Source organism: Phacochoerus africanus, chromosome 4 (genome assembly GCF_016906955.1).
Source record: "Phacochoerus africanus isolate WHEZ1 chromosome 4, ROS_Pafr_v1, whole genome shotgun sequence".
NCBI classification, from domain to species: Eukaryota; Metazoa; Chordata; class Mammalia; order Artiodactyla; family Suidae; genus Phacochoerus; species Phacochoerus africanus.
Genome location: NC_062547.1, coordinates 36970105 through 36987065, shown reverse-complemented (window position 1 = coordinate 36987065; position 16961 = coordinate 36970105). Strand labels below are relative to the sequence as shown.

Genomic DNA, 16961 nt, shown 5'->3' with positions numbered 1-16961 from the left:
TCTAGAATCAGAGCTCTGTTATGACCTGGGATCAGCATTCATAGTCATATTCTTGCCTTGTAAACTCCATATTATCCCCCATGGTTTGTATAGATGTTATCTTCCCTAAGAAGATTCCTTGACTTCAAAAGCTGAATTAAAACCATTGAATAGTAACTTTTGCTTGCTCTTCCAGAGAACTTGTTCAATTGCTTAGTAATTTCATATTTACATTAAATGCAGCTCCACTGAAATCTTCAAATTATCATAATTGACTGGTAAAGTTTACTAGGATGCTCTTAATAAACTAATGGATAAATGGGTGAATGGATTAATGGATAGATAGGTAGATGATATCCTAGCCAGTGTTTTATTACAAATAAAAATGACTATTATAAAAAATCCCATTTTGTAAATAAATTTTACATAAAGTGAAACATATCAAGTGTAAAATTTTATAAAATGCCTCAGTAATTTATAATATGCATCAGTAATTAAAGCTAATAAAACTTAAATTTTTAAAATTTGATGAGCTTTAAAAAATTTGACACCTTTGTAACCAACATCTTAGGATATAAAACATTTTTGATTGACCAGGAAAATCTCCTTATACTTAATTGCATTCAGTAAATATCCTTTTTTGGCAACTGATGGTCTGATTTTTATTACCATAGATTAGTTTCTCCTATTGTTGAATCTCATATAAATGAATCAGTTATAATGAAATTTCTGCTATATGGCTTATTTGGTTATAACTTATTTATTTTTAAAACTCTTATGAATATACATAAAATATGCATCCATTCTTGTGTTGATAAATATTTGAATTGTTTACGAATTTTGTATAGTTATGAATATAGCTATTATACATATTTTTATAAAATTCATTTTGTTTATGCACACTGTCATATCTATTGAGTAAATGACTAAGATTGAAATTGCTGGGTCAGAGTATATGCATATGTTTATAGGAAGTGGCCAATCCACAGCGACTGTGCCACTTTATAATCTAAATAGAATATATGAGTTCAAGATGTACACTTAAACTCTGGCTCCCTTGAGTCTCTTTTCTTCTTGAGTTATATTTAAAAATTTTATTCTTAAGTACCAACACAAAGTCATTATATCTTTATGATGACTTTATATTTTTATCAGTAAGCAATATACCTCTTTATCTTTAGTACTATTTTATATCATGAAACATTTTTTTTTCTAATGTTAATTTAACCACTCAAGTTTTCTTATGCAAATGTATTTATTTGTTGGGTCTTCATATTTAAAATATATTTCTTGTAGGTACAACCTCTAGTTGCATATGTAACCAATCTTACAATCTCTTATTTTTGATCAATGCTCTTAATTAAATTTCAATTAAATTTAATTATTAATATAGCTTGTTTATGTCTACTATTTTACTATTTGTTTTCTATTTCTCCCATATAAGCTAGTGTTCCTCTATTCTTTCTTGCTTGCCTCCTTTTGGACTGATCTTTCTTTGTTATAATTTTTCTCTTTCTGTATTTTGGAATATGTACTGTATGTACTTGCACTTAGTTTTAATTACTTAGTAAATATTATGCATTCATATTATTCATATTTTACCTAAGGTTTTACAGCTTCCTATAACAGAACAAAATATCCTTCTATTTGTATAATTCCTTTACCATCTCTATCTCTTGTGTTATTTTTGCCATATATTAGTTTTATATTTTCAAGCCATAGAATGTAATGTTACTGTTTGTTTGTTTGTTTGCCCATGCAACTCCTGTATGGCAGGCGTTTTATTCATGTGCATGATCTCATTGTAATGTTACTGTTTTTTTACTTTCTTTGAAAAGAATAAGAGAAACAATAGTCTTTTGTATTCACCTAAGTATGTACTTTACTGGAAGTACTCCTTCTTTCCTATAAATTTGCTTATATTATATCATTTCCCTTCAGCCTGAGCAGTGTCTTTTAGCGTCTATGATAGAGCAAATTTTCTGTTAAGAATTCTTTTAAGGTTTATTTATTTGAGATTTCTTTATTTTGCCCTCATTTTAAAAGAGTATTTTTGCTGAATATAAAATTATAGATTTAATACTCTTCCATTGTCTTCTCCACCTTATTGTTTCTGTTGAGAATCTGTCATGAATACTGACATTAGTTTGTATTATGACGCTCCTGTTTAAGATGTTCTCTTTTACTTTTCTTTTTAGCAATTTGAATATGATATATATAAATATAGTTCATCATGGATTCATCCTGCTTAAATTTGGTGGAACTCCTTGCACATGTAGAGGTAAGTTTTTAAAATGTATTTGGCACTTGGAGCGTTTTTAAAATACTATTTATGTGTCCTAATGTTTTTCTCATATCCCTTTGGGACTCCAAATATAGACAATTTAATATGATACCATAATTCACTAAATTCTTGTTCATATATTTCTTCAATTTTTCTCCTCCTTCAGATAGGATTATTTCTATTTCTATGTCTTCAATTTCACTAACCCTTTATTTTTCAGAATTGAAACTGCATTTTTATTTTATATATTATATTTTAAATTCCAGAATTTTCATTTGTTTATTTTTTTGTGGTTTAAATTTCTCTGCAGTCCTTGTCTACTATTTCAGAATATGAAGTAGATTCAAATATAAATTTCAAAATCTGTGTTGCTTTGGGTTCTATTTCCACTAATTACTTTAACTTTTGATTATGAGTACATGTCCATGTTTCTTCATGTGTCCAGTAATTTGATTCTGTGCTTGACATTATGCTGAATAAACTATTGAGATTCTAGACTGTGTCATCTTCACACTAATGAATGGTGAATTTTCCTCTCTAGTTAAATTACTGGTGCTCTTTATATTACTGTCAGGTTTTTAAAAATTATTTTTGTGGTGAATCTCTGTCAGTTTTGTCATTAGTTCTGAGAAACATCTTTTATACCAAGTCATGACTCTTACTCCAAAAGCTAGCACTTTCTGGAGTTGCAATTAAATGCATAAGGTATTTACAAAGCCATGTTTGGGCTTCTCCAGTCTGGATGAATGAGAATTACAATAGCTCGTAGTTTTACAAGAAATTTTGTATCTCTATTCCAGACTCATTGCAACCACAGAATAGCTGAACTAGGCCTTTCAAAGTCTGGCTTGCATTTATGAAGCCCAGTCCTTGGCCAAGGATCTATGGTAAATCTCCATGCAATATTTTGGAGGTTTTTACAAAGCTGCTTCTTCCTGTGGTACTATTTCTTACAACTCCTAAACACTTTAACACATCAAAACATTGCCTCCTCAGCTCATGGGATTATTGTTTCCTTTGTACTCAACCTTCCTATGATATAGTGGTTGAAATATTCCTCTTGAGAAAGCCGGTATGAGCATGGCTTGCTTTCTATGATCCTGCTCTTCCGATTTCCCAGTGCTTGAAATAGCCTTTTCATTTTTTCTCAAATGTTATATTTGTTGATAGTAGGAAGATAAGTCCTACACCAATTATTCCTTCATGCCTGGAAGCAGACTTCTCATCATTAATTATGTTTCGAGTTAAATATATTGTTGAATGAGAGGATATTTTGTCCATAGTCCAGTGTTACATAGAGTAAGCATGGAAAAACTATGGCTTAGAAATGTAGATTTAACAGTGGTTCTGTAATGAGAGATACTCATAGAAGAGCCATAAATTGGGTCTTAAATTTATCTGTTGTGAAATTCACTGAGACAGGGCAGCAAAAGGAAACCAGGAAATAAACCAGATGCCATTGTTTAAAAGTTAGGTGGTTAGGTTAACTGATCCAGTGAATGGATCAATTCAGCAGACCAGATTCTTTTGTAAATATAGTGACAAATATGAAAATACTCTTAAAAACAGAGCTTAAATTTTACACATTAAAACATTGCAGTGCTTATTACAAAAGACTTCTTTAGTTTACACAATGATTCATTGAGGTCTCAATACTCTGGTGAATTCCCAGTGTAATTGCCAAAAGCAGAATTATAATTTATTTCTTGCATGTGGATAAAAGAAAGCAGAGCAACAGATTTCTTTTTATTGTGTTTATCTCTTTCTCCAAGTGCACTGACCTTGTCCCAGAGTAACTCACATACAGGGTAATACTAACAAAGAAGAGGATACAGGATTATATCCAGGGCAACACGTATAAGGTAGATAAGGTTCCTGAGTACCTTTTCCTTTCTGAGGAATCCCCACTCCAGGGCTCTTGCACAGACTTCTAACCTTTCATGTCAACCAGCAGAATAACATATCCAGAAGATGGGGAATTCAATGGGTCAAAGCCATTCAATGTATTTGACTCAGCTCAAGAGAACTAGAGAGCATAGATTTTGGTCTTGGTTTTGCCTTTTTTTTTATAATGTTTTTGTTTTGTTTCATTTTTGTATGGAATACAGACACATATTAGCTTTATCTTTTTCTTTTCTTTCTTATGGTATATTTGGTTAAAAAGGGATAATTGGCTTTAATAAAGTAAATTTCCTTCAGATAATTTTCATTAGCAACAATAAAACAGTGAATGTGAAAGCTGTAAACATATTTCAGTGAACCATGTAAAGCACCTTTTTTTTTTTTTAAGTTTTTAACCCATGGGTCAACAAATATCTGAATAAAATCAGTGACTGACTTAGAAAATATATAAATTAAAACATAATTCCTACAATATCTTTACCTTCTTTAGCACCAAGAAAAGTGAGAAATGTCCCTCTCCTATTCTTAATAGATTTATAGTGTAGTGAGGAATAGAAGCATATAATTATTAACATTATAAGTGCAATATCAAGGCAATCTGCCAATGCCAAAATACACTAAAAAGGGACACATTACCTAGTTTCTGGTGCCAGATTAGTGAAGGAAAATATTCTAGAAAGAGGTGATGACCTTTGTAAGTCTTAAATAATTAAAGTAAGTTACAGTTGTCCCTCAGTAACTGAGGGAGGAATTGGTTCCAGGACCCCCACAGATACCAAAATCTTGTCATGCCCAAGTCTCTTTTATAAAATGGTATTATAGTATTTGCATATAACCTGTGCACATCCCCCAGTATACTTTAAATCATCTGATGATTAGTTATAATACCTAATACAATACAAATGCTATCTAAATAGTGGTAAGTGCATTGTAAATGCTATGTAAATAGTTGCCAGTGCACAACAAATGCAAGTTTTTCTTTTGAAACTTTCTGGAATTTTCTCTTTCAAATGTTTTTTAATCCATGGTTGGTTGAATCTACAGATTTAGAACCCAGAGATTGACTATACAGGTAAGATGAGTGAGTGAATCCTTTTGGAAAAAGGACTAACATGAAAGATGGTAAAGGCACATCAAGAAAAATTTCTGTTGCTTTGTTTAGAGTGCAACGTGGAGGTAAGGCGAACAGAGAAGAGACAGGTATTGAAAATATTAAGAATAATTCCCTAGGATATTTAAAGCATTAAAAATATTTGCAGTTAAGTATATTATACTGGGAGGTGAATTTGAGGAATATCCACCTGGTAGTAAGAAACACTTTAGAGTCAGGAGTTCCCTTTGTGGCTCAGTGGTTAACGAATCTGACTAGGAACCATGAGGTTGCGGGTTCTTTCCCTGGCCTTGCTCAGTGAGTTAAGGATCCCACGTTGCCATGAGCTGTGGTGTGGATTGCAGACGCGGCTCGGATCCCGCGTTGCTGTGGCTCTGGCATAGCCCGGTGGCTACAGCTCCGATTCGACCCCTAGCTTGGGAACCTCCATGTGCCGTAGCAGCAGCCCAAGAAATGGCAAAAAGACCAAAAAAAAAGAAAAAAAAAAGGAAAAAAAGTAACACTTTAGAATCAAAAGATGATAAACCCTAAATAGATCCTTTGTGACAGGTTCAACATAGGGGCCCCGTGATTACCATAAAGAAATACTTAGGAAGTAAAATCTGTAGAACTTGTTGACAGTCTAAATGTGAGAGAAGTGAGAGCTAAAAGTCATGATGATTCCCAGGTTTCTAACTTGAGTGACTGAATTTTTGGAGATATGAAGAAATAAACAGAAGGGCGATCAGATAGAAAGAGGACACTAAAAAGGGACACATTACCTAGTTTTTGTGATTGAGTTTGACTTTGAGGTACCCAAGAGAAATCTATATAAGGGCTCAGTCAAGAAATCTAGGCTGCAGATTTAACGTATTGGAATAGTGAAACAAATCAAACTAAAACTAAACAAAAAAAAACTCTAAATTCACCATGGAAAGAAAAATATAGAATTTTATAAAAGGAGGCTCAAGGATGAACCTCTATAAGATTTTGGAGTTTAGAATAGAAAAGGAGGAGTTCCTGTTCTGGCTCAGCAGGTTACAAACCCAGCTAGTATCCATGGGGATGTGGGTTCAGTCCCTGGCCTCACTCAATGGGTTAAGGATCCTGCATTGCTGTGAGCAGTGGTGTGGTTTCTAGATGTAGCTTGGATCTCATGTGGCTGTGGCATAGGCTGACAGCTGTAGCTCCAATTTGACCCCTAGCCTGGGAACTTCCATATGCCACAAGGACAGCCCTAAAAAAAAACAAAACAAGAGAGAGAGAGAGAAAAGTAAATGTAGAAATGATGAAAACATAGTACTCTGAGAGAGAAGAAAGAACAGGACAGTTAAATGGGAGGAATGATAACCTTTTCAACAAATGATGCCAGCACAATTAAATACCCACATGAGAGAATTAAATTGAACCCCTATCTCTTACCACATGCAAAACTGACTCCAAATGAATCAAAGCTAAAACAATAAAACTCCTAGAAGAATGGAGTTCCTGTTGTGGCTCAGTGAGTTGAGAACCTGACTAGTATACATGAGGATGCAGTTCAGTCCCTGGCCTTGCTCATGCGGTTAAGGATCTGGACTTGCCACAAGCTGTAGTAGATGCAGCTTGGATCTGGCACTGTTGTGGCTGTGGTGTATAGACCAGCAGCTGCAGCTCTGATTTGACCCCTAGCCTGGGAATTTCTAGGGGAATTCTATATGCCATAGATGGTGAGGCCCTAAATAAAAAACAACAACTTTTAGAAGAAAATACAGATGACTCTTTAAAAGCACAAGTAACAAAAGGGAAAAACATATTAATTGGACTTCTTAACAGATACCATCAAGAAAATGATGATCTCCATAGATTAGGAGAAAACATTTTCAGATCACATATCTAAGGATGATATCCAGGATGTATAACAAATTCTAATAATTAAAAAAAAAATCATGCAATTAAAATGGGAAAAATTGAATAAGCGTATTTCCAAAAATTGTATATGAAAGGCCAACATACACAGGAAAAGATGCTCAGTAAGATTAACTATCAGGTAAACACAAATCAAAGCCACAAGAAAGACCACTTATAACCACTAGAATGGCTATAATAATAATAATAATAGTAGTAATAATAATAAATACTAAATAATACCAACTGTTAGGATGCAGAGAAATTGACATTTTCATATGTTATAGTGGGTATAATAGTGCAGCTATTTTGGAAAGCAATTTGACAGTTTTTCAGAAAAATTAAACATAGCATTATCATATGGCCAAGAAATTCCTCTCCTATGTATAGACCCAAGAGAACTGGAAACCCATGTTTACAAAGGAACCTCTATATGAATGTTCATAGCAGTATCATGCATAATAGGCAAAACATGAAAATTACCCTAATGCCCATCAATTGATGAATGGATAGACACAATGTGTTGATCTCTGTAATGGAGCATTATTCAACAATAAAAAAAAGAATTAAGTACTGATAAACACCACAACATAGACAAACTTTGAAACAATATTAAATCAGTCATGGAAGACCACATATAGTATGATTTAGTTTATATTAAATGCCAAGAATTAGACAAATCCATAAAGACATTAATTAGATTGGTTCTTGCCAAGGTTTGGAAAAGAGAGAACTAAGGGAGTGGTGGTGACCACTGGTGGGTTCAGGGTTTATTTTGAGGGTAAAGAAGATGTTCTGGATTTAGTAATGATGATTTCATAACATGGTAAATGTATTAAAAAACACTGAATTATACACCCTTAAATGGTGTTTGGGTACCTGAATTGTCTCAATAAAACTTTTAAAAATAGCTTCAATATCTCCCAATTCTAGCATTTTATGGAGACTAGCCTTACAGTGAAACTACATGGGTTTTTTTTAATGTCCTTTTTTTTTTTAATGTCCTTTATCCAGACTTGAGAATAGTTACTGCAGAAAACTTTTGCTGAGTTCTGTGATGTGACTTAGCATAGGGCAAGTGGTTTCAGCTAAGTGAATCTCCTATCTGCACTGCTGAATTTTAACATTCATATACCAACTCTCTGAAGCCATAAGATCAATTCTGGATTTGAGATTTTCCTGTGATAGTGTGTAAAGAATATCATGGGTGATGGAGACTTAGAGTCTTATAATTCCTTAAGAAGAAAAGTTTGCTGGGAGGCAGATCTATACTGGAATTCAGAATATGATACATCAATCCTCTAAATCTGCAGGAGCTTCCACAATCTCACTTAGGTTCACCATCCAAAATGTGTTTGCCTGATGTTCCTATGCCCTCCTAAAGTTAGATATCTTCTTTTTCTGCTTACAGAAAATCCATAAAGGTCAACAACCTTGTGGTTTTGTTATTGGCATACAATACAGTGGCACAACATATCTAAAAGTTGTTTTTTATTTAGGGCCTCACCATACAACTCAAATGATCACCATCCAAAGTGAGCATGAAAATCTATTGTAGATAATTATGGCAGGAACAGACTAAAATACATATTTTTCTTTGGAGTTAGAGTTCTGTTATAAGGAAGTGTTGTGCAGTTTGTTTGTTTTTTGTGACATACAAATCACAAGTGAGTTGATTTGTATATGTCTCGTTATATCTGTTGTGGATCTTTGTATGGCCCAAGAGCACAGTATGCAGTTTGCAAAAGTTATTACTCATCTATTTTATTGGCCTGGGGTTTAAAGCAATATCTGTTCTGTATGAGTGAATTAACGTTAATCCCATTAGAAATAAAAAAAAAATAGATCAGCAAATTAGACAGTTAATCATTTAACCTTGTATCCTTTTTAAAATAAAACTTTATAACAAGTGTATTTTTCCCACAACTAACATCTTCAAAGATGACGCTAAAGGGGATATTTCATCTAAATTTTACTGTAAATGGCTTGTCCTTGAAACAACTGGAATATGAGGTAGACCATCTGGATAGGAATTTCTGGAGACTACCTGACTGTTGCCCTTTAGGATCTTTAGTACATGTCAATCTCTATTTGAACATCAACTTTGTATTAATCACTGGGTTAGTTATGCTAGTTATGATGTTCTGTAACAGTAGGGTTTGCTTAAGATTTAGAAGAACCCAGTTCTTTGTTGAAAAAAAAAATCCAGTCTTAGGTTTCCTCATCTCTGTAATAGGGATAATTTCTATTTCTCTAGATTGGCTTTTGTAACAATCTAATGAAATAATGTGTGAAGTAGTGCTGCATAGATATTTTACCAGGATATTCTGCTGAACTATGAAAAAAAATATGTATACCATGTTGTAAAAGTCTTAGAATTGAACACCTCAGTAGATGAAGTTAGCTCTGTTTTCCAGAATCACTTTTGCAAAATGTATTTGGTTTGATTTCTCTTATTTCATTTTTCTAATTAATTTCTCAAAATAAAGCTTACTAAATATCAGACGTCCCTTATAGAACATTTAGAAAACATAGAAAACACTATATGAAAGATAAAATCTTCTACCTTCCAATATCACCACTCTGAGTTAATTACTGTTAATATTTTGATGACTTTCTCAGTTGCATTTCCTCACCTGAAGAAAAGCAACCCTTTAGGTGAATGAAACTGGGCCATCATCTCCAACCTCACTGCCATTTGCTGGTAGAAACAGACAAATTGAAATTAGAGGAAGATTGGGAATCTTTAAAACGCAGACACATTAGACCTCTGAACTGGCCCTAAACCTCTTTATAAGTCCTCATCTGTGGACTAAGAAGCTTGCAATGGCAGTACCAGCTCAGGGTACATTTCTGGACGCTGCTCACTCCTGCTGTCCTTCTATCTGCATCAGACAAATCATTGTACATTTCTAATTAGAATAATGTTTTAACACTATCTCTTGAGCAACATTTTCTCAAACAGTGTTTAATCAGGTGAGGGACACCTGCCTGTGACTCTAAGCTTCTGCGAGTATTTCCCAGTTAATTCTGTCTCACCTCCTGCCTCTCAAGCCAGTTCAGTTAGTGGCAGATTAGCTTTCTCTCCTGTCCCCCGCCCTGCGCCCCCTTCCCCATCCTCTGGAGAAAGGGGGATAAAAGATCAGCCCCAGGCCGGTGTGCAGCCCGTTGACCTGGGCGCGCGGGGCCATCGCTGGGAACCCCCTCCCTCTCCCCGCGCAGCCTCCGGTGCGAGTGACAACGCGCCCTCCAGGCTCGGGAGCGGCGCTGAACAATCCCGGGTAGGGCTCGCCTCGCTGGTGACATCACTCCCGAAGATACTCCCCACTCTCAGCGCCTGCCTTCGCGAGGCGTCCGTCCGTTTGTCGGTTTCCTTCAGTCTGCTGCTGGAGAGGGCTCATTGCTGGCGGGGACAGAGCCGGGCACCGAGGAGCGACAGGACCTGGAGGAAGAGGGAGAGCTAAAGCAACGAGGAAAGGAGGACCCCGGCAGGCGACAAGCATGAAATTCAGTCCAGCGCACTACTTGCTGCCTCTCCTGCCGGCTCTGGTCCTCAGCACCAGGTGAGTCCAGGAGCGTGAGTGACCTGAGCTGAGGGGCGCTGCGGGTAGATTGGTCCCACCGTAGGTCACCTACGGGGGCCAAGGACAGATATTTAAGCTGTTTATATCTCCCGCCTAAGTTAGGGGGTCTCTCTGTAGTCCTCTCCCGTTTCAGAAGGACTCTGAAATCCTCTGGGAGAGGGGAGCCCTTTTCTAGTTATCCTAGTCCTTAAAGAAATCCTCAGTATTCCTCCCCAGTGAGGGGACCATGTACCTTTGCCTTCCAAAGACTTGTCTCCCTCAGACAGTCCTACTACCAGAGATATAATGTGTTAACAGACCAAAATAAAGAAAGGAAATTAGACAAGGAGAGTGTTGTCACCAGGCAGTGTCTTTACATCGGAGCTGCCTTAGTAACCAAAGAGTTTAGCTCTTCCCCTAAGTGTGTCTGATTTTAAGGTACAGAGAACCAGAAAACAAAACAAACAAACAAAAAAAGATTAATCTTGGGAGATGATAAGCGTTGCACAAAAGTTCCTAGACTTGTGAAATGGTCTATTTTAACGTCTTGAGTAGGCTTAGAAGTGGGCATTTTTCTTTTCTCTGTCTAATGAACAGGTCTAATTAAAAAGCACACAAGGCGATTAAAAGTTAGAAAGCACTCCTAGAGTGCTGATGCAAGGACCCAAGTCAGAAACAATTAAGTAGTGTACTCCATCACTGGCCATAGATGGGACTTTCAGCCCCAGCACAGAGGAGCTATTTTTAGTGGAGGTTTAAAATGCTGTGATTGAATAGAGTTTTGTGACTCCCCACTGTTGATCAAGTCCCAAAGTTGGTGATGGGCTTGCATTCTTCTTCCTCAAGGGCAGCACAAAGGTGGACTGTTTCATTGCCCAGGACTGAGCCTTTATTCTACATGGCCTGAACATCATATTGGCAGCAACCTCTTTTCCTTGGCTACTATAAAATAAAATGACCCACACAGGATGAGGATCTTTTCAATTCTATGTGAATGGAAACATTATCTGATTGTGCATCTGATTGAAAATGAAGAGGGGAAATAGGATTATATCTAATTCTTAAATTGAGAAGTGTGAAGGAAACTCATTATCTGTGAAAAATCAGAGTAGCAAAATTCTTGATTCCATTCCTAATCAACATGCTCTCTTTTAGGCTCCTGTAACCAAACTTTCCTTTTAGCATGAGGACTATTTGATTAGTTTTTGCTTGCAAACAAGACCCAAATGACTTTGCTGGACTAAAATAGAATATGGGTTCTTTATTTTCTTTAAGGATTGCTTGTCACTGGACTTCACAAAATCAGGTGGTTTTAAAATCACTTTGTTTCCTGGTATTATAATAACTTGCTCCACTTACAGGGCCCATTTTAATATTTGTAGCTAACTCCAAACATCTCGGTATAAATCATGCATAACAGTCATTTTTTGAAGTGTTTTGGCATTTACTCTGAACGCTTGTGTTGTGGTTTAATAATTACTTACGGATTCTTCTGGAGAAAGGAAATCCTTAAAGTTTATGGGACTTAAGTAGATGTCTGCTAGCATATGCAGAAAATAATAAAATATTTAAACAATGGAAGCCCTGCCCACAATTATTTTAATAGAGTGAATCGCTAGTGTTCCAAAAGTACATTTGCTTTTTTAAAATGCTGTAATTTAAGTGATTCAGAAAGCTCTATATTCTCTAGTTTCCTAAGTTTTAGTGTTGGTTATATAATACAAAAACGAAGAGCCATCATCTTTCCATTCATAAAAATGTTAATTTTTATCAGGATAAATTTGTAAAAAATAATCAACATGCTTTTTTCCAACCATAATTAAATTAGTCATTCCTAGTTTACTTTAGAAATGAAACTTCTGAAGTGTTGGTTACATGTGAAAACTGTGACAGGTCTTCTTTAAATTTTTTCTCTTGACAACTCACCAGAAAGAGCATGCTGCCCTTTAAAATGTGAAACTTCTCCTAATCAGTGACATGTCTTATTGTGATTACTCTATAACAATTTATTTTGCTGGATACCTAAAGTACCTCATGACAGTGAGAAAACTTGACAATTTTGTGCTATCTATATGTCGTTTTGCAAAGAAGAGCCTAGGTTTCAGTGGATTCTAACAGAAGTTTATTTTCTTTGTATTATTTAAGGGTTTTTGTAGGATTTGGTTAATATATAGGTTAGAGCCTAAAATAAACAAATTTGCAAGAAGAGTTGCATTAGTAGAGGTGAGCTTATTGTCCTGCTGAGAAAAACTGTGTAGCTGAGCCATGGCCACCTGTGACAGTGGGCTTTCTAGCCAAAAACTTCTGTTAACTTGGTTTCTTAATCAGTGGTCCTATTTGTGAAGCAAAAACCATTTCACATGCTTAAATTGTGGGTTGGATGCATTAGCAGAGGGTGGCAGTTGCTAGATTTTCCTATTGCCTTTGGGTGTTATCATGTTTTTGTTGTTGTTGTTAAGGTCTTTTCAAAGTGAGAAAAATAATGCAGATCTGAGACTCTTCATTGAAAAAAAAATGTATTTTCGTCAACATTTTTTTCTTTTGGGATCATTCTTTAATATTTTGCTATTATCTTTCTAGTAGGTCTAAATTCAGTTCTTGTTTTAAAGTAAAACAAAACAAATGCTGCAATTAGAGAAAGATAGTTAATATAGCATAGTATTCTAACCACAAGGATGAAAACTCTGAAACAGTTTTGCCTTTTAAATATGAATTTTTGAATAGCTTTCAGTCTTCGATTGTTCCTCATCCCCACCTTTTCTGTAGGGGCTTTACATGTTGAAGCACAAACATTGCATAATTTTCACCATAGTGCACAGTATTCATGCCCCACAATCAGAGTTGCTTTATTTGTCCTGAAAGAAAGCTAAATATTCACCTTCAACAATAGCCTAGAACTGTTCCCTGTTTTACTAGTAAAGCCCATAGAGTTAAAGAGAGCTGTTTAATTTCCTGGCATATTGTTTCTCCTGTTTAGAAAGTACATACAAATTCAAAAAAATGAGTTAATGTTATGAATATTGTAGCTAATGCAGAAACCCATTTAACCTGTACACAAGTAAATGTCAAAGAAAGCAAACATATGTGTTGGTTTAATATCTTCAGAGTAGAATGACTTTACTTTTTAAATAACTTTGTTCTGTGAAAGCATTAAATTGCTATTCCAAAGCAGCTAGCAAGTCACTTCAGAAAGATGTAGTATAGGTACTGAAAGGAATAGTAGGGTGAAAAAATCTTTAGAAGTTCTTGGTGAAAAGGGACCCATGGAGTGCTGGAGAAGGCTTGAACTTTAGTGTGCTGAACCTCTGTTCCTTTATGCTGTGAGCCTACTCTTGATAACTTTGGATTATTAAGTTTTAAATGACTTAATGGGGAGAGAACATGGCAGGGAGGAGTGAAGGTCTACTGACTTTTGGTGGTTTTCCATCAAGCAAGAACTTTAAGCAGATGGTTGGTTAGAGTCCTCCCAATAGGAGTCATCTTAGAGGTCTGTCCTGGGCCCTCAGATGAGCAGTCACACCACATGATTACTTTGGGATCTATTTTTAGATGGTACTGTATATTGAAGATGCCCCAGACCTATTAGCCCTGTTCTTTAATCTAACCTCAGAATCAAGTTGATAAATAGGATAAAGGAAAGACAAGAGTAACAATAAGAACACAATAAGCACCCTAAATTTGATCTTTAAGTAAATAAATACGATGTTGGAAGGAGTTTTACTTTAATTTTCCAAACTGATCCAAGGTGATATGTGTCCCCCCGCCACAGGCCCTGGGCACTTTTACATGACCCTGCACACATTTCTTTTTAAGAACTGCACCATTCTATGTAATTGAATTAGAGAAATGTCTACATGATAGTAACAGAAAAAATTTTAAATTCCAGTTCTGGGCTTTAGTTGTCTATTTCCATTGGCTGTGTTTAAAATGACTGATTCGTGGAGTATCTTTGTGTTAAATTTTCCTATGACTAATGAAAGAGATACCTCAGACATTTATGAATTGGCTGTACAATTGCCCCAGACCAAACTACATGTAATTGAAAGGGAGAACTTGACCTACTACCCAAGAAGCAAAAATCACTGAAATCAGTGATGGGTATATGGGTGTAATGAAATTATATTTTCCCATGTGTGTCAGGAGAGCACTGAGTGTGTGTGTATGTGTGTGTGTGCACATGTGCGTATGCATGCCTGTTTGTGACTGACCTTGGAGGAAAACATTTTTAATAAATAGGGCTAAGTAATTTAAGTAACTTGATTAAATGGATAATGCTTAAAATTAAATTTTATTCTCTAGAAAAAAAAAATCCATTGGAAGTTGTTTTCATAACATTCAGAAATGTTTTTGATATTTTCATTATCACACATCAAAAGTGTACCTGCAGTAAGTCAATTGTTGCATAAGGCATCAAAGTAATAAAATAATGTTAGTTATAAATGCATCTCCCTATAATATGTAGTCACTTTCAGAAGTAATTTTATATATATATAAAATGTGTGTGTGTGTGTGTATGTATAAGATAAAGTTGGATAAATATTAACAGCAGAGATTTTAAACAAAGTTTGAAGTGTGAATATAAGAAAGAGTGAATGATATCAATTAAAGAATACCAAAAATAACTTCTGCTTTCCAATAGCAAGGAGAGAAATGATATTTTGTAATCAACTTTAATATTGTGCAACACTTGTTAGCTGTGTGATATTAGGTGGTTTTATCCTCTTTATCCAGTTTTTTCATGTAGGAAAAAAAAAAAAAACTCATTTAAACTGTCTGAGGGAGCTGTGGTAAAGTCTGAATGAGTTCATTTAAAAAAGAGTTTACCATATTCCCTGGAACACAGTAAGTACTTAACAAAGGTTTAGCCTGTTTCGCTATTACTACATGGTTGTTATTTTCATGAATTTTTTGTATCTTTATTTATCTGGACATAACAGAATAAGTGAAAACTTGGATACAAATCAATTGGATGATACAAAATTTAAAGTCATCATCCAGAAGAAATATAAGAGGGGGAGCAGGAGAAATCGTGAGGATTATGTGATAACTATTCTGGTCCTTTCAAAAATATTTTGGTGGCCAAGTGCCTGGATGGTGCTATGCACTTTGGTGAACACCATGAAAAATTATAGTATCTAATTTTATCATATAGCTTTAGCGCAAAAGTATATAATTAGCTATTTAACTTGTTAGCTACACATTAATTAAATTGCATTTATAGTACATAAATAGTAATGTCAAATCAAAGCCATAAGCATCAATGAATAAAAAGTTACTTTAAAACTACATAGGCAAGATTGATATAAAAGTTTTTACAATTTTATTTTCTACTTGTTAATCAATCCCATCATCCATTAGCAAGCTGTAAAAGGATAAGCATTCAGAGAAATTAAGGGAAGAAAATGTAACATTGAGATTTTTTTTCTCCTATTGACCACTGTTTAAGGATTGCTGATACAGAAAATGTTCAACTACTATGTTTTAAGAATCATCACATAAAAGGGCTTTTATACTAAGCCAGTTTTTAAAACAGCTTTAGAGATTATGTAGTCTCAACTAGTTTGCACATAGTTTGTCATAAACTTCGCGTTTGTGGAGTGAAATTCTGACTATTAAATGAAAAGTATGTATTTTTGCCATAGATTACTGTATGTGTATGCATATGTGTCAATATATGTCAACTGAGTAGACCATAGACCATAGGGTATGATTTGCTAAGGAGAAGTAAAAGATATAGATCATGTCAAGGCTGCATCAGAAAAGGGCACGTGTTTACTGGGACATTGAGAAATGTTGCCTCATGATTATAGGATAAAAAAAAAATTCATAATAAACCATTCCATTCAGACACAAGCTAAAGTTCAACCAAATAAACACTGTGCTCTGAGAATGCTTTCATAAACACTAGGAGATATCATTATACCATAGGTAGTGATTGCATTGCAATTATGTCTAACTTGTTTGGTGCTGCTTTTGAGTGTTTTAATCTCTTTGAGTGTACTTTAAAGAGTCTGTTATTGGGAAACATGCTGTGAATACAATGTTGTATTCTCATCCAAAGCCCTTCATTTTAGAGGTGAGAAAACTGAGGTCCAGAGTGACTGAGTCTTGTCTAAGATCACAGAGGAAAATCAAAACAGGAACCCAGAGCTTTCTCCAGTACTTTTTCTCTTCTCTCACGTCATGATCGCTTTCCATGACATCTTTTCTGTAATTAAGCCACAATGGTATATATATATAAGGTGCCTACCTTATA

At 35.0% G+C, this 16961-nt stretch overlaps 1 protein-coding gene across 1 annotated transcript in view; it reads left to right on the top strand.

The window, feature by feature from the left end:
* The first annotated feature begins 10470 nt into the window (after positions 1-10470).
* LUZP2 (leucine zipper protein 2) overlaps positions 10471-16961 on the top strand; it is a 522759-nt gene continuing 516268 nt past the window's right edge. Inside the window, exon 1 of the mRNA XM_047774274.1 lies at positions 10471-10705. Within this exon, the coding sequence (XP_047630230.1) occupies positions 10644-10705 (62 nt within the window). The 5' untranslated portion in view covers positions 10471-10643. The remainder of the gene's footprint in view (positions 10706-16961) is intronic.